The following is a 22,208-nucleotide window of genomic DNA, read 5'->3' as shown; positions in this document are numbered from 1 at the left end:
GCTTCTGATGTATGCGCACATTGAAATCTGAAAGTAAGCCCTTCCTTAAAGTTGGTAACCCGGCGCCTCACCTTTCTATGGTTTAAGGAGGCATACAAGGAGGCCCTTGCTTTTTGGCTCGTGCAAGCACTGGGTGAGTGATTCCTTTAATTTGCGACCTGAGTGCCTGAGGCTAGGCTCTGCTTTGGCCTCCCCTTAGTCCCGGAAGCTCCTAAGTTCCTCTCATGCTCTTTGCAGCAGTGTGCCTTCTTTGAGCACTATTTTTTTCTTTTTTTTCTTTTTTTTTAGGCCATGCCGCATGGCAGGTGGGATCTTAGATCCCTGATCCGTGCCTCCTGCAGTGTAAGCGCTTAGTCTTAACCACTGGACCACCAGGGAAGTCCCTCTTTTTTTTTTTTTTTTTTTTTAATGACTTGCAGGGAAGTGGTTTGCTGTGTTGTCACTTGTAAATAATTTTCAACCAATTGCTTGAAATTCTTAGGAAACTTGATCGTTCGTGTATCTCCTTCTGTCTCCTTTCCCAAGCACGTGGCTGCCAAAGATTTGCTGGATTTGAGGAGTCCAGGATGCACTGACCTGCTGACGCTTGACTGCGGACTGAGGTTAATAAGTGTGTCTGCACCAGAACACTGCCACTCTTTTCCTTTTCAGAGTACGGGGAGGTGTATTCCACATCAGAAACAGGCCAATTTTCAACTAGGGCCACCTGCCGGCATGTCCAAAAGGCTCCGCTCCCAGTTAGAGCAAGAAATCCCAGAAGATGCCCGCTGTGAGATACATCTGGAGCCACCACAGCAGTTTTGCCATGATGACCAAATCACGCTTTGTGACAAGTACTTCATGTCCCAGGAGCACAGGAATCACGAGATATATGGAGTACAAGAGGCTGCTGAGAATTATAGGGTAAGCTTCATGCAGATCCCAGACCACTGTCATTCTGGCTGCCTCCTCTTATTTATTCCCTTATTTATTTGGGGGACAGATATTCTGATCCTCCTAGACCATTCCCTTAGTTGATGTTTATCAAAGAATACTAGATAAGTACCATATTTAGACCTTCAACTTAAAGGCTAGGAAAACATTGTAGTCAGGGCTATTGGCCTTTCAGTTATCTAAGGGTAGGAATCTATCTGTTGTAAAGCAATTACTTTACCTGGAATTCTGTGATATATTTCTCTGCAGAAGTTATTCCAGGAGATATTGAACACATTGAAGGAGAAACTTGAAGTAGCTAAAAGCATATTGGCTGATGAGCGAGAAAGAATGGTGATGATGCAGGTCAGTGCTTATCTTGATTCTTAGGGGGAAATTACCCATGATGTTGGATAGCGAATAACATAAACACAATCAAAAGACAAATGACAAAGCAGGAAAAACTACTTGAAATCCATAGGTAGGAAAAGTGTTAATTTCTTCACGTGCAAAAAGCTCTTAAAAGTCAATAAGCAGGGGACTTGCCTGGTGGTCCAGTGGTTAACGCTCCAGGCTCCCACTGCAGGGGGTATGGGTTCTATCCCTGATTGGGGAACTAAGATCCCACATGCTGCACAGCCAAAAAAAAAAATTAATAAGCAAAAGACTAGAAACTCCACAGAAAAATGATCAAAGACATGAGAGTTCACAGAAAAGAAAATGCAGATATCTTTTGAACATACTGAATTGGTCCATAAGCTCATGGTAAGAGAAATACAAATTAACTATATTAAATTTGTTAGTGAGATGGCATTTGTACCCCTTATTGGCGAAGATTGATAGCACAGTTTATAACAATGCCATAGGAGAATGAGCATCTTATGTACTTTTTTTGGTGGCCATGTAAATCCTGAAGCCATTTAAAGGGCAATTTAAGAATTACTATTCTGGGGTGGGGGGGTATAAATTAGGAGTTTGGGATTAACATATACAGTACTATATATAAAATATATATATATATTTATAGATCTAAATATATATATCTATTTTATATATAGGGAAAAGAATCTGAGAAATATATATGTGTAACTGAGTCACTTTGATGTACACCTGAAACTAACACAACATTGTGTCAACTATACTTCAATAAAAAATAAAGAAAGAAAGAATTACTATTCAAATTGAGGAATCACCGTCCATTATGCACATTTCACTTCTAATTTCAGACCCTCCCTTCATATGTAACTGTTCTGCTAGTTATACTAGATTCTCATCCAGTTGAGGATGGTAGGCATTTTTTTCAGCTCCAAGCACCATATATTAACAAATATTGGGGTCCCAGTGTTTGCCAGGAGCTATGCTAGGTGCTGGGGATTCAGTAGTGAAAAGAAAACAAAACAATCCTGGCCTTGTGCAACTGACATTCTAGTGGAGGTAAACAAGTAAAATGTATAGTATGTTACATTGTAAGTGCTGTACATTTTATTAAAAAAGCAGGAAAGAGTGATGGGATGTACTTTTAAACAAAGTGATCAGGACCTTGTCATTCCAAAATTGGTTTTGAGAAGACTCAAGGAGGTGAGGAAGTGAGCTGTGCAGTCGTGGGAAGAATATTCTAGGCAGAGGGAAGTGCAAGTACAAAGATCTCAAGACTGGTGTGTCCTTGGTTGGGGTTATGAAGGAAGTGGAGGCTAATAGGTGATGAGATCAGAAGGCCACATCTTATAGGGAAGTTGATTTTCTTTTTCTCTTTTTAAAAATTTATTATTTTTTAATGAAAAAAGGAAGCCAGTGGAAACTTTTTTTTTTTTTTTTTTTTTTTTTTTTTTTTGCGATATGTGGGTCTCTGACTGTTGTGGCCTCTCCCATTGCGGAGCACAAGCTCCGGACGCGCAGGCCCAACGGCCATGGCTCACGGGCCCAGCCGCTCCGCAGCATGTGGGATCTTCCCGGACTGGGGCACGAACCCGTGTCCCCTGCATCGGCAGGCGGACTCTCAACCACTGCGCCACCAGGGAAGCCCGCCAGTGGAAACTTTTGAACAGAGCAGTAATGTGATCTAACTTCCATTCTCGTAGGAATAGTCTAGCTGCTGAATGAGAATAAGACTGTAGGAGGGTGAGAGCACAGGTGGGGGGAACTGAAGGGGACTGTTTGCAATAGTCAGGAACAGATTATGGTGAACTGTGGGGGAGGGGTGGTAGAAGTGGTGAGAATGGTCAGGTTCTTGATAAATCTTGACTCCATAGAGTCTCAGGAGGTTAAATATGGTCATTAAGCTGACTACTCCCAATGGATGTCTTTAGCTCAGACTTCCCAGTGGTGGGTTTTCATGTCCGACTTCCTGCCTAGCATCTCTCCTTGGATGGCTAACTGACTAATCAAAATCGACATATCCCACACTGAGCTGCTGATACCCTCCCCACTTCTGGAGTCTATCCCTTCCATACTTTTCCTTTCTATGTTTTGGCAACTCTATTCTTTGTCTAAAAACCTTAGAGTCACCCTTTGATTCCTCTTTTCTCACACCCCCTATCCAAACCATCAGCAAAAGCCACTGGTGCTGCCTTCCAGTTTTCCTGGTCTCCTTTTTGGTCACTGAGGTTGTATAGATTCCTCAGTTTTCTAAGTCAATTAACATTTCTTCATCTGCATTTCATGTTCTAAGATTGTATTGATGTCTTGGCTGATGTTGACTCTGAATTTCTCTCTGTCCTTTGTATTATATATCTGTTACTTCTTCCCCTGTACTTTTATATTTCCTTGTCTTTATATTAAAATTATAGATGGAAAGTAACCGTAGGTATTTATCTGTGGTGTTTAACCTGAATTCTGTCATCTATGGTGAAGGAAGAAGAGCAGAATGTTAAAGCGATGATTGAGTCTGAATATAGGATAAGGTTCTGGTTGATGATTGAAGAAAACAAAGTGAACTTCCAGAGCCCGCAAGGGTGCAGATTCAACTTGAACTTGAGAGAAGCCAGTCAGAACCAACTGATGGAGTTTGCCACAAAGCTAAAGGAGAAGTTCCAGGAAATACTACAGGTGAGATGTGAAACATGGCATCCTAATAATATTTGGGAAATGAGAGAAAGAAGAGCTGAACACTATGTCAATTCCAGAATAAGACATCCACTGACAGCCATGGATCTATTAAAAGAAGGGATATAGTCATCCAGCAATTCTATTTCTGATGATAATTTATCTCGCAAATATACTTACATGCATATAAAAAGACACGTGGGTAAGGAAGTACGGTAAAATTATTTCAGTATAGAGCTGTGGCTTTGAGGTAGTCTTTGAAGCCAGATTGATGAGATTCGTATCTGGGTTCTGCAATTTACTAGCTTCTAGGTGACCTGAGACGTGTTGCTTAACCTCTGACTTGGTTTCCTTAGCTGTAAAATGAGGATAATGGTCCTTAGTTCATAATATTGTTGTGAGGCTTGAGTGTGATAATCGACATAAAGCTCTTTAAATAGTGTTTGTATGTGTGTACATTATTGTGTAATGTAAGTATTAGGTGTTACTATTACTAATATTTGTTGATAGGAAGAGAGTAGATACAACCTGTATCCATCATTGTTGGACTCATGAACTACATTGTACAGGACATGCAATGGAATGCTCGTCAGCATTTAGAAAAGATAACATGGCTCTATATGTATAGATAAGGAATGCTCTCCAAGAGCATATTATTTATTAAGAAAAAAGCAAGCTGTCAGATCAGCAGTGGAGTATAATATGATATCACTTGAGTTAAGAAAAAAATAACATGGAACATTCGTGTATTTAACTAGGTGGAGCTTCTTTGCAAGGATAGAAAGGAAACTGGTATCCTTTCTGGTTTGATTATCTATTTTATTCTCATCCATGAATTTAATTTTTAATTAAATTATAATAAGTCATAGTTTTAATTCCATGAACGAAATAGGAAACTTCCTGAACAAAACTGCACAGCAAAAAAAAGTGATCTGTTTTAGGTCCAGGTTGTGAACTGATGAAGTAGACTATGTGGATACTGTCCACATCAACATAAATATATTGTGTCAAAGAATCAAGTTTCTATTGAGGTGTCTTGCTTGACACAGAGGAATATCCTGGCCTTATCTAATTATGTCTGTTTCTGGGGTGGCAGGCAGTAAAGCAGGTTTTTAAAGAGATGGTTGAATTAGCGAATAAGAGAAATTGTCAGCTGTTGAATAGTAATAAGGATGCTTCTGCAGAGACTGAACTGTTTGGGGAGAGAGAACATGAGTAAACTGAGGGAGAGTGAAGTCAGGCTCTCTGAACAGATCTGCAGCCTCCAGAAGGTCACCACAGAGCTGGAGGAGAAGTGTGGGCAATCTGCCTCAGCGTTGCTCCAGGTAAGATTCTGGGAATAACCTTCACTACAGTATTTGAGAAATGAGAAGTGGACAGTACTCATTAGGGGCCAGTTCTAGAACACAGTACCCAGTGATCTTCAGTCATACATGAAGGCTACCAAAAGCATTATGACTCATTATAAATTAATAGTATGTATAGAGCTGCTTCACTGATCAGTAGTAAATATGAATTGAGATGTCCTTTAATAAGGTAAATAATTGGTTAGTCAAATGATGATGTATCCATACAATAGAATATTCTGCAACCATAAAAAGACGAGTAAAGCAGTTCTAAACGCACTAAAAGATTATCTTCAAGATATCTCATTAAGTGAAAAAAACATGCAGAAAACTTTTTGTTATTTAGAGAATATGTGTAGACGTATATGCTCATTAACATTCAGACAACCTCTGGCAAAATAAACACAAACATTGTAATCAGCAGTAACCTTGGGAAACAAGGGTGAGACTTACTTGTATAGTATTGTTTGTTTTTTAAACTGTTTTGATTCTTTGTAGTTTTTATTTTTTATTTTTGGCCAGGCTGCACAGCTTGTGCGATCTTAGTTCCCCAACCAGGGACTGAACCCCGGCCCTTGGCAGTGAGAGTGCAGAGTCCTAACCACTGGACCGCCAGGGAATTCCCAGTATTGTGTATTTTAAATTTTGTTGAGTAACGTGCATTACTATTTTCAAAAAGTAAATTTTTATCTTTTGAAGACTGTTTAAATCCTTCTGCCAAGTCCACATTTGCAATATGAGTACTCAGAGAAGCCCCTGCACATAAACCTGTAGGTTCTGTTCTAGAGCCATGCGCAGTTCCAGACAGTGCAGATAGGTGTGACCCAGTTATATTCAGTTCCTGACCTGGTTCCAGCCACCATCCCCAGCTTAGCAGGCTCAATTCTTTTCTTTTTTGTTTGTTTGTTTGTTTTTTAATAACTAATGAGTTTATTATTATTTTAAATGAATGACTAAAGAGCAATTTCTAAATCTCTTCAACTTTAAATTCCAAGAAGGTAAACAGCAAGATAGAGCCCCATCGCAGAAATGCCCCGGGGGCCTCAATCAATCACAAGGCCCTGGAGTCCGGGAACCTCTGTTTCAGGGGCTGAAGAACAGGGCAGCCGGCACACCCCAGGGTCTGGGTGCCCCACCATGCCCGTGGCTCCCACCCTCTGAAGGATGTCCCCTCCCCACCCCTGCCACCTGCCAGGCCCTCCCAGCCCCTCCCCACAGGGGGCTTCCTTCTGGGCGCACTGGGCCCACCACCCCCAGGTCCTGAACCCGCTGCCTCTCAGAGGAGTCTCCGAGGGTGCCCTGCCCCTCCACCGGCCGCCTCTGGGTTCCCACCCGCCCAGGAACACCCACGCCCCAACACCCACAGGGGACAGAAGTATTTGCAGCCACACAAAGGCCCATTCCCACACCCAGCGCGGGTCAGTGGCCCCGTCCCGTGCGCCCCCAGGTCCCCCACTTCCTGCATCTGCCCAAGGCCTGAGTGGGTCACCACAGGGCTGGCTGGGGCCCAGGGTGTCCCAGATGTACCCCCGCCCTGCCACCCAGGGCTCAGCAGGCCCCTCTTCGGGGAACAAAGCCCACCCTTCCCACAGGTGGACCCTCCCGGGGCAGGGACCCCCAGAGCCCGCCCCCCCAACGAGGCTACGCCTGTCTCCGTGGCTGCAGGAAGCCCGGGCGGAGGACGCGGGGCAGGAGGCTCAATTCCTGCCCGCCCCAGGATAGAAAGCAAATAGACGGGCAGAATTTGAATGCGGAGCATTGTGAATTTGAGGTATAGAAGATTATTTCCCTTGGGAATAGAACAGTGATTTCAAGCATTTTTCTGACTTTTCCTATTCAGTGTCGAAATTTGGTATCTGAGAATTAGCACCATGAGGCTGAAGAAATTACATGGAAATCGAGTTTCATTATAAGAGAAAATACTTTCATGAGCACAATTCACAAAAGGCTTGGCTCAAATACCCGCTAGTAATTTTGTCTCTTTTCACCCCATAGAATGCAAGACATTCTTTGGAAAGGTAAGTTATTCATTTTGGAAACACTTAGGTCAGATTCACAATCTGATTTGTGAGCACACAGGGGTTAGAGATGTTGGGGTGCGGATAGCAAGGCCATGTAATGAGATCCATCCTCTGGATGGAGGGGCCTGCGGTCTGCACAGGTAACTGAGATTGTCCTTTCTTTAACAGGAGTGAGTCACTACTGCTTCAGTGTCTAGAGCCCGCCCGAATCACAGACCTGAGTTTATGCCAAATAACAGGAATGAGCAAAATGCTAGAAGTGCTGCAAAGTGAGTTGACACACATCCATGATCACAGGACACTTTATATTTGTATCTGAGGATAAAATGAACATCCTACCATAAGTGAAATTCCAGATAGCTTAAGGATTTAAAACGACTCTATTTGCAAATATTTCTCTCCTGTGGTTTATATTTTCATTTGCCTAATAGTGTCTTTTGAAGAGCAGAAGTTTTAGATTTTGAAGTTACCTTTTTCTTTTTTAAATGGTGTACGCTTTTTGTGTCCTAAGAAATCTTTTTGTACCCCAACAAAGATTTCCTTCTAGAATTTTTACAGTTTTAGTTTTTGCATTTAGGTCTATTGTTCATTTAAAGTTGTGTGTGTTTGTTTTTTGGCTGCACTGTGTGGCATGCGGAATCTTAGTTCCCTGACCAGGGATCGAACCAGTGGAAGCGCAGGGTCTTAACCACTGGACTGCCAGTGGGACCCCTAAAGTTATATTTATGTATGATTCGAGATATGGTACAACTCCCCTCCTCTTTTAGTACATGTGTGTATCCAATTGTTCCGACATCATTTGTTGAAAATCCGTGGGCACATACAAGCAGATCTATGTCAAGTCTAATAGGTCCATTGACCATTGTATCTATCCTTTTGCTAATACCACGTTGGCTTGATTGATTACTCTACAAAAAGTCTTAAAATTGGGCACTGTGAGTTCTCCAGATTTGTTCCTTCAAAAATAACTTTGGCTACTCTAAATCCTTCTCCACATAAATTTTAAAATGAGTTTGTTGGCATCTACAAAAAACCTGCTGGGTTTTGATTGGTATTACACTGAATCTATAGAACAATTTAGGGATATGGTGGTATATCTCCATTTATTTAGGTCGTCTTTGATTTCTCTCAACAGTGTTTTGTAGTTTTCAGCTAATATTGTACATATTTAGTTAGATACCTAAGTATTTTTTAGTTCTACTCATGGAATTAAATATCAACTTCTAATTGAAATTTTATTTCTAGTTTATCAATGGTATATAGAAATATTCATTTGGGTATATTGATTGACATTGTATCTTACAACTGTGCTAAACTGATTTATTAGATCTAGTGACTTTTATAGATTTTGAGGGGATTCTCTACAAAGATATTCAAGTAATCTATAAATATAGACAATTTTTTTCTTCCTTTCTGTAAGCCTTTTCTGTATTATTCTTACCTTTTGCACTTACTAGCGCCTTCAGTATGATGGTGAATAGGAGTGGTGAGAACCATCTACCTTCTTCCTGATCTCAGGAAGAAAGAAAGCATTGTTTTTCACCTTTAAGTTTAATGTTAGCTGTAGGTTTTTCATAGTTGCCTTTTGTCAAGTTGAGGAAGTTCCCTGTCTACTCCTGATTCACTAAAACTTTGTATCATGAACAGATGTTGAATTTATTAGATGCTTTTTTCTATATCTACCAAAATATTTATTTTTTTCCTTCATATATTGATATGGTGAATTATATTTGCTTCATATGTTGAACCACCCTTGCATTCCCAAGATAAACTCTTGGTAATAATGTTTTAGCCATTTTACATATTGCCAGATTCAACGTAGTAATGGTTTTTAAAGAATTTTTGCATTTATGCTAATGAGACATTTTTCTGTAGCTTTCTTGTAATCATCCATTGGCACTTTATTTAATACATTTTATTTCTATTTCTAGATAATCTATTTAGTTCTTTGTCAAATCCACTTAGTTTGCTTTCTTTAGTTTCCTATATTCTGTAGATACTTTTAAGTTTTTCTTTTTTTTTTTTAAACATAGTAAGCAAAAATTACTGTAGAGTTTGTGCCTGGCAATTCCAGTATGTAAAATTCTTCAGATTTTTAAAAATAAATTTATTTATTTATTTATTTATTATTTTTGGCTGCATTGGGTCTTCGTTGCTGCAAGCGGGGGCTACTCTGTTGTAGTGCACTGGCTTCTCATTGCAGTGGCTTCTTTTGTTGCAGAGCACAGGCTCTAGGCATGCAGGCTTCAGTAGTTGTGGCATGTGGGCTCAGTAGTTGTGGCTCACAGCCTCTAGAGCGCAGGCTCATTCGCTGTGGCACACGGGCTTAGTTGCTCCGTAGTGTGTGGGATCTTCCCAACCTAGGGATCAAACCCATGTCCCCTGCATTGGCAGGCGGATTCTTAACCACTGCGCCACCAGGGAAGTCCTTCAGATTTATTTCTGCTAGTCTCACTCAGTAGTACTTTTTTACTTTGAGTGTGTGGTTAATGATTTTTTTAATAGTAAGCTTTCCTTTTTTCCTTAAATATTATTTTTAGAAGTTCTTTGAGGACAGGAATGAAGGTGTACATACTTCTAGAGAAAATTTGCATTTATTTCTGCCAGTCTTCTGGAAATACTAGGAGCCTGGGACAAGTTGAAATTTAAAATTCAAGGCTTGTGGCTTTTAAGACCACTTTAATAATGATATGAATTAAGTGCAGAGATTTAAGTTCATTTGCCCATAAAACTTGCTGCTGGATTAGATGTTAAAGAAAGAAATCAAGGACTACTACAGGTTTATGGCTTGACCAACTATAAAGCAATAAGTGTTCTACTGAAAAGTAGAAACTGGGAAGGGATAAGTTTGGAGTTCCATTTTGGATGGGGTATGTTTGAAATTTCTGCGTTTTGTTCAACTGGTATTTGTCAACTTTTTTATGGAGTAAGTCATGAACATATAGAAGATATTTAAAACTGAAGCTATATAAAGGCACTTACAGGAAAAGAATACAAGTAGTGAAAAGTAAGACCCAGGACCAATCCCTGAGAAATTAGAATATTTAAAAGTTGAAGAGAAAGAAATGAGAAGGAACAGTTAGCGATATGAAGGCACGTACCACTTTCATTCAGATATAAGAAATCACAGTGAGCGTTCTTGATCTCAGCTTGATTTTTCTGGAGGATTCTCACAGGATTTCTGGCCTCTAATATATTCTCTTTTGATTTACTCAATATTAAGGGCCTGCTGGCAGCAGTTTCTAAGTATCTGTCACATCTTGGTGATATTTAAGATCAAGAAAGCAGTTCAGTCACAGGATAGAGCCATGAATCAACTGCTCTGTTAGGAGACTTAATGTTTCTGGCTGCTCCAGGCTTGGAGAAGATCTTTAGGGACTGGAGTTGGGTCTCAGGTGATACTGGGCTAGGACTGAGTATCAGGTCATTTTTACAGCCCGGCAGAATTCCTTTCTGTTTTGAGAGGTATTTCTAAACCTCTCCGTAGTTCATTATTCATTGTTTTGTTCTTCTTCCTCAGATAGATTTCATTTTCATCTCCTTCCATTATCTTATTGACTTTGTTCCTCTGTGATGTCCATTTCTTTTTTTTTTTTTTTCTTTTTTGGCTGCGCAGCACGGCATGTGGGATCTTAGTTCCCTGCCCAGGGATCGAACCCAGGTCCCCTGCATTGGAAGCACGGGAGTCATAACCACTAGGCCACCAGGAAATTCCCCCATTTCTTGAAACAGAGCTTAGGGGTCCCTTTATCTGTACTCTCCTAGACTGCATCTCCCATATCTGTGCCTGAGACTCGTGCCCACTCATGAGGAAGCCCCTGCATGTTAGAAATCATCAGTCTCTGGCACTGACAAACCCCTAGGTTAACTAAATTTCTTTCTCCCTGCAGGACCTATAACTTTGGACCCTAAAACAGCTCATCCCTGTCTGGTCTTATCTGAGGATCTGAGAAGTGTGAGACTCAGAAATGTGCAGCAGGATGTACCCAGTCACCCAGAGAGATTTGACTTCAGCGCCACTGTGTTGGGTGTGGAGAGCTTCACCTCAGGGCGGCACTACTGGGAGGTGGATGTGGAAAAGGCAACACAGTGGCAGCTGGGGGTACACGGAAGCTCTGCCAGCAGAAGTGCTTCCGGAGATAAGGTCTTATTCACAGGATCCATTATGGGGACTGATTATACTTTCTGGGCCTTTCCCCCTTTAAAAAGGGTTTCCTGGAGAGAGCAAATGCACAGAGTTGGAGTTTTCCTGGACTATGAGTATGGCCAGATATCCTTCTATGATGTGACAAAGAGATCCCTCATCTATAATTTCTCTTATCTCGCCTTCCAAGGAGCTCTCAGGCCTGTATTTTCTCTTTGTATTTCAAATGGAGGCATGAATTCAGACTCTCTGAGCATCTGCCTCCCTCATGTTTCTTCTTGTAATGGTACTTTTAGCCCTCAATCTTCTTTGGTGTGAAATCTAAGACCACAGGAGGCCTGAATGTTACAAGCATGACTTTATATAAATTATTTTACAAAGTAATCCAATAAAAGGTTTTTAGCACTTGAGTTGGAACCCAGGTTAACACCCCAGAGCCTTTGCATTCATGTGGCTTTCAACACCCATTTCATGGAAGAGGTAACATTTAACCTGAATCATGGATGATAATAACTGAAGGGCTGCACGTTAATTAGAACAGCAAATGCCTATGCAGCATAAGATTGGGAAATTAGAGACGGAAATAGTCTGGGATCGTTAAGACTAGGTTAAGGACTCTAGAGATTTCTGAAAACAGAATTGGGTATAATCAAGACTTTAGATTTGAGGCTATCAGTCAGAGTGACATGTAGAATGGAGACATCCTATTCCTGACATTGTCAAGACTTCTAACATCACTCAAAATAGAGGACAACTTAATTTCCCTGGATACCTTATCTCAGTGGGGAGGAGGTGTTGCAGAAAATGTATTTTAAAAATATTTCAAGTATCCAACTTCTCTCTTACAAGGAAAATTAGATTTCTTAAAAGAAGTCTGATAGTTCACTGCTTTGAAAAACTATTACATTAAATAATGTAGTGGTGTCTTGTATTTGCCTTCATCTTTCTCTATTTGATAATCCACTGAAAATTTTTGGCTAGAGCCTTGTTCAGGGGTGGTCGTACGATGCTGAAAAGACAACAAAAATATTTATTAGAGGGACTTTTAATGGAAGGTTTATCATAGTGTATCTCCCTTTATGTTTTTAACAACCTGTAAGTGTGTATTGATCTTTATTATTCAAATGTAGAAGCTGAGGCTCAGAGGTGATTTAATTTTCCTTAAGTCGCATAGCTGTTAAGTATCTAGTAAGTTACAAGGGTAAGAATTAAACCTGGATCATCATTTTAAAAGCAAACTCTGTCTCAAATCTGTAAAAAATGTAAGCCCGGAAAAAGTCATCGCATAGCTTCACATCAAATCACAAGACTTAAGGGGAAAGTAGCCCTGATCTGAGAAGGGGGTTTAGCTCAGGTGAGTGAGCTGGAGGTTAGATGATCATTTGAAACACTGAGATTTAGAACTCAGAGCAATGGTTCTCAAACCCCGTCCCAATTTCCTGTGGGAAAGATGATGATTTACTATATAGGGAAATGTGAGAATTTAATAATAATTGTATATATGAGTCTAAATCTTCACCTTCATCTTACCTCAAATTTCTACTGCCTCCACAACTTGACTCTTAAGAACTATTTTCCCAAACTTAGAAACCAAAAGAGAACGCAGCATGTCCTACCAATGTCAGTCTGAGACATTGTCTAACCAACACAAAGATTATTTAAATTATTTAGGAAAATGCATCTGCGATTGACTTTGGTAGTTACCAGCTGATGAGAACCTAGACACTTAAGTTACATGTTAACTCGAAGAATTATCTGGTAGAAAAGAAATCCTTAAAGGTTTTGGTTTTATTACCATGTAGAGTATTAACCAGTTTTGGATCTACCCTAAGCAATTTTATTTAAACTGCTTCTCATTTCTCTTGCAACAAACTTTACTCTCTAACTGGTTCCCTAACTAATTACTGAGTTGAGCAAAATCTTTGACATATCACTGTCAATATTTGTATGAGGACCATGAATTTTAGCCTTTGAAAATAATACTTTAGCACAGCCTACTGAACCTCTGAATAAATGGATGCCTAGTGTATCCTTCTACGAGTCACAGAGACTTTGCACATACACTTCCCTGACTTCAGTCACCACTCTCCCCTTTTTCGCTAATTCAGCTTAAGTGTTGCTCCACAAAGCAGCCTTCCTTGACAAACTTAACAAGGGAGAATCCTGGGACATCATTGCACCAGTTACAGCTGCTTTTATGCAAAGCACAGTTGCAATTTTATATTTATTTGGACGATTCTTTGATTGCCTTTCCCACTAGACTAAATTCCATGAGAGTAAGGACTGTGCTTGTTTCTGTTCATTGTCTTATCTTGTGTTAAACAGTCCTTAGCACATAAATTCTCACATACATATTGAAAGTGAGGAAAAAGCAACAAGTAGTGTTGTATATTATGGAGCTGGGTAGGTGATGGTTATTGGTTAAAGTCTTGGAAGGGAGGTGCACCCACGTCAAAATGAAAAGGTCAGTAAATAAATTCAGGTGAACTGGTGGTTTAGTTTGTTAGGGCAGCCATAACGAAGTACCACAACTGGGTGGCTTAAGCAACAGAAATGCCTTTTTTCATAGTTCTGAAGGGTAGAAATGAAGGTGTTTGCAGGGCCGTTTCCTTCTGAAGACGGTTGCATGCCTCTCTCCTAGCTTCTGGTGGTTTGCTGGACATCTTTGTTCTTTGTCTTATCGATATATCACTCCCTTCTCTCCTTCTGTCTTCACTTGGTGTCCTCCCTGTATCTCTGTCTCTACACATGGCCTTTTAAAAAATAAATAAGGACATCAGTCACATTGGGTTCGGGGCCTACCCTACAGTATGGGTTCATTTTAACTTAATAGTGACCCTATTTCCAGATGAGGTTACATCTGAGGTACGGGGAGATAGGACTCTTGTGGGGCATGGGGGGTGGTGGGGGATGACACAGTTTAACCCATAGCAGGCGGGTTAGTATGAAAAGAGTTTTTCACGTGCAGCAGCAGGTCTGCAGATTCTGTGTATCCTGTAAGCACCTGAGGATTTTTTTGTGTGTATGTGGTACGCGGGCCTCTGACTGTTGTGGCCTCTCCCGTTGCAGAGCACAGGCTCCGGACGCGCAGGCTCAGCGGCCATGGCTCACGGGCCCAGCCGCTCCGCGGCATATGGGATCCTCCCGGACTGGGGCACGAACCCGTGTCCACTGCATCGGCAGGCGGACTCTCAACCACTGCGCCACCAGGGAAGCCCGAGGATTTTTTAAAATCATCACCCCTTACCCCCATCACCCTTTACCCCCCCCCCAACTAATTACATCAAGATCTCTGGTACTGGAATCCAGGAATCACTTTTACAGAACTCCGTGGGTGATTTACAACATGGAGCCAAGATTAAGAAGAAAGTTAGTAAACGCAAACAGAACAACTGGTTTGGTCAGTGACTCCAGCCTTTTGTGTGGCTTGTAATTTTAAGTCTTAAAAGGTTAAGATGTGTGGTGATAGTGCTGGGGAGGTGGGCTCTTAGATCAAAGATTAAGGTGAGCCTTGGATGCCTTCTTTAGTAATGAGTAAACATGTGTGGTTCATGGGGCTGCCAGTCAGCCTGCTGTCTTAGAAGATTGTTGATTGGGTAAGGTATAATTGGAAGTCACTTTAAGAAACTGTATGTCTTGGATAACTGGGCTAAGTAAGACCTAGGAACTCTTCGGCCACTGGAGGAGCCTCCAGTGTTTAGAACATGTAGGATTATCCCACCACACTGGGGACACATCTCTACCCTTAGAACACTTTGCATATGATAAATGTACCTTGGGCAAAACACTTAAGTAAAAAATCCAGTTCCATTCTGTAGTTGTAACTCTAAATGACTTCTTTACACCTTTGTAGAATACTTCAGTTGTGAGATTCTTTATAGCTGAACTGCTAACACATTTCTGGGTTAAGAATTAAGCCCATACCAGTCTAGACCTGCGACCTTCCCCTGAGAGTCAGGACAGTCTGCCTGAAATAATCTGGGGGCTAAAAGAAGAAAAGGTAAGTGGCCTCACTGCCGTTAATTTTTTTTTTTTTTGCGGTACGCGGGCCTCTCACTGTTGTGGCCTCTCCCGTTGCGGAGAACAGGCTCCGGACGCGCAGGCTCAGCAGCCATGGCTCACGGGCCCATTCGCTCCGCGGCATGTGGGATCTTCCCGGACCGGGGCACGAACCCGTGTCCCCTGCATCATCAGGTGGACTCTCAACCACTGCGCCACCAGGGAAGCCCACCGTTAATTTTTTTGATTTTGGATAAAGAAAAGGAATTCGGTTAGAGGAGATAATGAATTCATGGAGAATGGGCAAGTGATTTGAAACTTTGATTTCCTGGAATCCCTGATTAGAATGTGATAAATGCCATCAGTGGTAAACTGAAGTTAAAAAGCACATGGATGGGGAATGGAAAAAATTGGAGAAGATTGCATTTTAGCTGTCCTGACAAATTGGAAAGTATACAACAGAATGGGACATTTGCCTTGAAGAGAGCGAAGTGTGAGATTAGAAACTTACCCCCAAGTGAGAGGAATTATCTGCAGCAGTAAATGAATGTGGTAGGGTGACAAAAGCGTTGTTGAATTTAAATATTACATATTAAAATTTAAGTTTATACATATACTGTCTTCAAGATAAGCTTCCAAACGCTTTATATGCATTACCTCATTTGATTCTTCTAAGAGATAGATGTTTTTTATTTTACTGAATCAAAAATATGCTAAAAAACCACCAAACAGTGATACAAACTCTTGAAAAATGAAGCTATTCATTTCTTTCCACCCAGACTGTATATCCCTAAAGTTATTCAGTGAGATCTGAGGTTGACTGGAAGGGAAGGTGAGGAAAGTTGAGGCCTAGTAAAGAGGAAAGTGAAATTCACATTTCTTAAAAGAAGCAGTCAGTGGAGACAATGTAAAATTATTTTTATGAAATGTATTTATGTATTTGTATACTATTTTGAAACCTAATGTGAGTAAGCTTTTTTTCCCCTAAATGAGTACTTTTAATGAGCTTTGTGTTCATCCTAATGAAATCAGCTAAAGATTACCCTGTATTTGTGTTTCTTATTTCAGATAGGAGAACTATGTGGTGATTCCAGATGCTGGTGGGTTTTCTATTTGAAAAAGGGAGTGGTCTAAGGGTACTGGCTGCAGTCTCCCTAACTCTTTGTGTGGCCTGTGACATTTCTAAAGCTAAAAGCTATTCCTATGTTTGATGTTGATATTCAGAACTTCAAACATGAGTGAATTTTAGTCCAGGGACTATAAATGTGAATTTCCTCTGAGAATATACTATCCTTATCTTCATCATGGAGTTACATGGCTTGTTATGGAGGGAAAGGCAGGGATACTAGTTTCCTGGGTCTAGAGTGATTTGGGGAACTGGAGGAGGTGTGTGACATACCGGCCTCTTTTCAAAAACTTACGAAAAATACATGTGAAGATCCATCAAATGTCTTCCCCAGGACTTCCCTGGTGGCACAGTGGTTAAGAATCCGTCTGCCAATGCAGGGAACACGGGTTCGATCCCTGGTCTGGGAAGATCCTACATGCTGTGGAGCAACTAAGCCCGTGCACCACAACTACTGAGCCTGCGCTCTAGAGCCTGTGAGCCACAACTATTGAGCCCATGTGCCACAGCTACTGAAGCCCACGTGCCTAGAGCCCATGCTCCACAAGAGAAGCCACCGCAACAAGAAGCCCGTGCACCGCAACGAAGAGTAGCCCCCACTATCCCCAACTAGAGAAAGCCTGTGCGCAGCAGTGAAGACCCAATGCAGCCAAAGATAAATAAAATAAATTTATTTTTTTAAAAATGTCTTCCCCACCCCCAGTCAGAGCCAACTACATTCCCAAATGTGCCAACCTCTGTGGCATCCCATGTTTTATGTGAGCTTCACAGTTTTACTTTGTCTCAATTTACTTTGGAAATCATTGACACCTTTATTTTGCTCCCATTCTATGTTCAGTCTATCAGCAAGTACTGTTAACTCTACCTTCCATATATATCCCAACTTAAACTTTTTACTATCTTCCCTCTTACCATACTAAACTCTTCCAAGTGTAGCTTTCATTCTTGCCTTCCTCTGCCTACCCTCCACAAAGAAGAACCTTCCCTGAACATTATCTAATCCTCTTTCATTCTCTTACCTCTTACTCTACAGTATTTCCTTTATAGCATTGACCATTACCTGAATTAATATTATTTAACTTATCTGTCTTCCCTCTCTGGAAATGTAAACTACGTCCTGGAGAGGGCTTTGAATGAATAGTGAAAAAGACAACCAAAAAATATTAAGTGATCCCTGTACACTAGGTATTTGACATGAGAAAACAAAACACAGATCCCTGACATCAATGAGTGGATGAGAGTCTGACTTTAGAGCTTTGGAGTACAATTTTGTCTAAAGGAACTCTAAGAATTATTTTCTGTTTGTTTGCTTGTTTTTATTTGTAAAGATGACAGCTCCTAATGAAATAGACTTCTCTAGTGTCATTTCATCATGATCCAGTGACCAAGTTTTACCAAGTATGTCTCTGAATACATTATTTTAAAAATCAGAACTCAGTGTATTCTGATCCAAGAGCAGACTAGTTTTCTAGCTCAGGTATAAAGCTTGAGATGTACCCAGAAGAGATGAAGGTATGGCCTGACTCACTTGCTTCAAACAAGAGAATCCACTGAGGAGGAGTTAAGCCTTTTCAAGTATCAAGAACAGATGATCTTTGTTTACATATGTACAGCATTTTATTCTTGCATGGATGGAATATAGTAATTCTGGCCTTAGGGGCAAAGGTCATATAAAGTGTCTGCTAAACAGAGGCTATAGCTACTCAGATAAAAATAGACCATTACAGGGGCTTCCCTGGTGGCACAGTGGTTAAGAATCCACCTGCCAACACAGGGCACACGGGTTCGAGTCCTGGTCCAGGAAGAGCCCACATGCCGCGGAGCAACTAAGCCCATGTGCCACAACTACTGAGCCTGCGAGCCACAACTACTGAAGCCCACATGCCTAAAGCCCGCGCTCCGCAACAAGAGAAGCCACTGCGATGAGAAGCCCGGGCACTGCAACGAAGAGTAGCCCCCGCTTGCCGCAGCTAGAGAAAGCCCACGTGCAGCAACGATAGACCCAACGCAGCCAAAGAAAATTTTTTAAAAAATTAATTTAAAAAAATAGACCATTACAGGTTAAGATTGTGTACTAATTAAAAATCCCAAGAGCCATTTCCCCATAAGCCTATGAAGGTTACTCTGGGAAATTCCCCCTGGCTTTCCCATGAGTATCAAAATCCAAATTCTTGAGAGCCCTGTTTTAGTTAATGGTTTCTCAGCCCTGAAGCATTTGCAGTTCCTCTCTTTGGGTACATTTCTCTAAATGAGAGTTCTTACACGAAGATCGAAAGTCTATCATTTTAAAAACTAGGTCCAAGAGAAGATGCTACCTAATATCACTGTGTCAAAAAGTATATATTGGCTAGTTGGGAACGTGATGGGTTTTGTTCCCCCAGTGGAAGGTTAGTGGCTTATTCTTTTTGTTTGACAATGCAGGCATACTTTCATAGAGTATACTTAAAGAATACATTTTTCCTTTGGAAAAGATATCTTTATTTACCAGTGTTTCTCTCCTTAAATACTGTGAATGTCCCACAGTAGACACTCATTAAATATTTGGTAAACGGACTTCTTGTTAAAAGTAAACTGCATAAATAAATAAAAATAAATGGCCTTTTTCTTAATGTTTGGTTGATGGTGAGATAACCATACTGGAAAAAGAAAATAAGTTAGGTCCTGCATAATGAAGAATGAGACTCAGGTCCCTACCCAACCTGGCTTCTTGAATACTGGCAATCAGGTTTATCTATCGCCCCAAGACAGAACATTTAACCAAGAGCAAAGTTGCTTAAGGGAAAAGGCCTGGTATTTGGCGTCCCACATAGTTTCCCAATCACCTTTAAATGGACAACGAATGATATTTAAGACATATCTGGAAAACGAAAGACAAAGACCAACAGTAAGAAGTGGAATTTAAAGGAAAACCTCAAAACTATCATTAAATATCCTCAGAGAGATGAAGATTCTAGAAATACTGTGTATGTATTAAAAAAAATGAAAGAACTTAGCAATATAAAAAACAGTTAAAAAGCTGGAAGAAGAAAAAATCCCAGAGAGGAGAGCAAGAAGATGAAAAATAGCTGCAAAAGCAAAGGTAAATCAACTTATTTATATCTATCTAATCCAGGAACTTTGCCATCTAACCAATGGGATTTCCAAAGAGAGAACAGAAAGTGAGGGGGGAGGGGAGGAAAATTTCAAACAAATTTTAAATGGATGGATTTTGCATTAAAAGGGTCCCTTATATGCCAGAGTGGTGAATGAAAACATCCACACCAATACAGAATATCAGGGATAAAGAGAAGATGCTAACAACTTCCAAAAGGAGAAAAAATAGGGCACAGATGTATAATCCATTATCAGAATGGCTTTGCACTCATCAATATTGATATTAGAAAATGGAATTCAAGAGGCTCTAAGTAGGGTCTCAAATAGGGAAGCTAGTGAAGAATATTGCATGGTTTCAGGACCTGAGTCATGTAATTTCCAAGGTGTGTTTTGCAAGGCAGAGAACTGACAGAGGTTGGGCCACGGTTATGACATCATAGCATGCACTGGTCATCCCAGCAGGTGAGGCACCTAACGAGTATTGGTGGGCATGCTGCAGTTCTTGCTAATCAAGCCGTGTTAGGTGGTTCATAGGCTTATCTTTCAGGCATAAATTGCCTAAAACCAGTTGCTAAATTATTTTTGTTTGGTCTTAGTAGGCCACTATGTTGGTTTCAGTTCTCACTTCTCATTTCTTAGACAAGAAAAATTTTCCTAGTAGTTTCCAAGAGACTTCCCCTTACCTTAACTGGTACATTTCTGTACATTTCATCTCCAGAAATAAAGCAACTTAGTGTGAGTATTTCTCTATATCTGCGGGTGGGTAGAGAGATACAGTGTCATAAAAAAATGGGGTCACTTTAGAGATGCTACTTTTTTTTCCTGTGTTACTCAGATAGTTAAATTTGTCTGAAAGCCATTATCCAGTCTCCTGTTTCTCACCACTTCAAGTCAGTGGGCGTCTCCTTTAATCTGAACCTCTGATCAGGACTCTTGTGTTAGTTCGCCCAACTCACTGATCTGCTAGAGCCTGTGAGCCAATTATTAAATTTTCAGGAATTATGACAGCCAGTTGACATCCTATCCATACCTTGAGATCAGTCACGATGGATGTATTTACACCACAGAAATCAGTGCGTGCTCAAATTAGGGCTTCACACTTCCAGCTGGCTGCTAAACACTGACCAGCACACCACTGCCTATGCATGCTACTCTTAAGAAAGTATTTCATTTTATAATAATTTTTCAGGAAAAAAAATCAAAGAATTGTTGAACTTAGATATTCATTTGCTATAAGGAATCCTGTTTCCTATAAGCCCTCTAAGGTTATCAGACCAAAAAAAAGTTGTGAGAAACATAAAGGCTTTTAAGTTTCCATGTGTTTGAAAACTGTACTCAATTAGGTTTTGGTATTCTTTAACTCTTATACTCTGACCCATCTGCCCTCTACTTGCTCCTCTTTTTCCTTAGCTATATTATTGTCTTCAGAATTTCTTGAGCCCTTGCAAAGTGGCTGGCTGGTGGAAAAAGCTGTTGAACTCCCACGGGTGGATCATATTACTCATCTGATTATTAAAACCTTCATTTGTAGTCATTTAAATGAGAATTCAGATGATAAGATTCTCATCCTCTCAGCTCATTCATTGTTGTATATCTGCTTATGCTTTTCCCAAACCACCTTTCCCCTCATCCTCCAGTTTAACTTTCAAAACATCTGACAGGACTTCCCTGGTGGAGAATCTTACCTGGTTAATAATCCACCTGCCAATGCAGGGGACACAGGTTCGATCCCTGGTCTGGGAAGATCCCACATGCCGCGGAGCAACTAAGCCCGTGCGCCACAACTACTGAGCCCATGTGCTGCAACTACGGAAGCCCACGTGCCTAAAGCCCATACTCCACAACAAGAGAAGACACTGCAATGAGAAGCTCACGCACCACAATGAAGAGTAGCTCCCGCTCGCCGCAACTAGAGAAAGCCCTCACGCAGCAACGAAGACCCAAAGCAGCCAAAAAAATAAATTAAATTAAAATAAATAAATAAATAAATAAAAACCCGGGGGGTAAAAAACAACATCTGACAAATACCTGAAAAAATCCTGGTAGCTAGTAGGTGCTCAGTATTGGCAACTATTGTTAGCAATTAGACAACAGCCAAATTATATATTAGGCACTTTCTTAGTTTCCTAGGACCACCTGCTATGATAGATTACTGCAAACTGACTGACTTAAAACAACAAAGTTCTTCACTCACAGTTCTGGAGGCCAGAAATCTGAAATTCATATTTTGGTAGGGATGTATTCCCTCTGAAGGCTCTAGGGAAAAATCTGTCCCTGCCTCTTCCAGCTTCTGATAGGTCCAGGTGTTCCTTGCCTGATGGCTGCATCACTCCAGTCCCTGCCTCCATCTTCAAATGGCCTTTTTCTCCCCCTCCTTCTCTTTGTGTCCCAGATAAGGACACTTGCCATCAGATTTACTGCCCACAGAATTGCCTAGATTGATCTCACCCCAAGATTCTTAAGCTAATTACATCTGCAAGGACTCTTTTACCAAATGGTCCCAGTCACAGGTTCTGGGAATTAAA

General features: G+C 40.8%; 1 protein-coding gene across 1 annotated transcript; it reads left to right on the top strand.

Annotated features, from left to right (window-relative positions):
- The first annotated feature begins 714 nt into the window (after window positions 1-714).
- TRIML2 (tripartite motif family like 2) lies at window positions 715-11,783 on the top strand. The gene is made up of 7 exons (XM_060085852.1): window positions 715-903; window positions 1,183-1,278; window positions 3,763-3,957; window positions 5,139-5,279; window positions 7,296-7,318; window positions 7,490-7,590; window positions 11,212-11,783. The coding sequence occupies exons 1-7, from the start codon at window positions 715-717 to the stop codon at window positions 11,781-11,783; spliced, it is 1,317 nt and encodes a 438-aa protein (XP_059941835.1).
- The last annotated feature ends 10,425 nt before the right edge of the window (window positions 11,784-22,208 follow it).

This window comes from Mesoplodon densirostris, chromosome 20 (genome assembly GCF_025265405.1).
Source record: "Mesoplodon densirostris isolate mMesDen1 chromosome 20, mMesDen1 primary haplotype, whole genome shotgun sequence".
Classification (NCBI taxonomy): Eukaryota; Metazoa; Chordata; class Mammalia; order Artiodactyla; family Ziphiidae; genus Mesoplodon; species Mesoplodon densirostris.
Note: the sequence above shows the minus strand (reverse complement) of the source record. Positions and strands in the feature narration are given on the sequence as shown.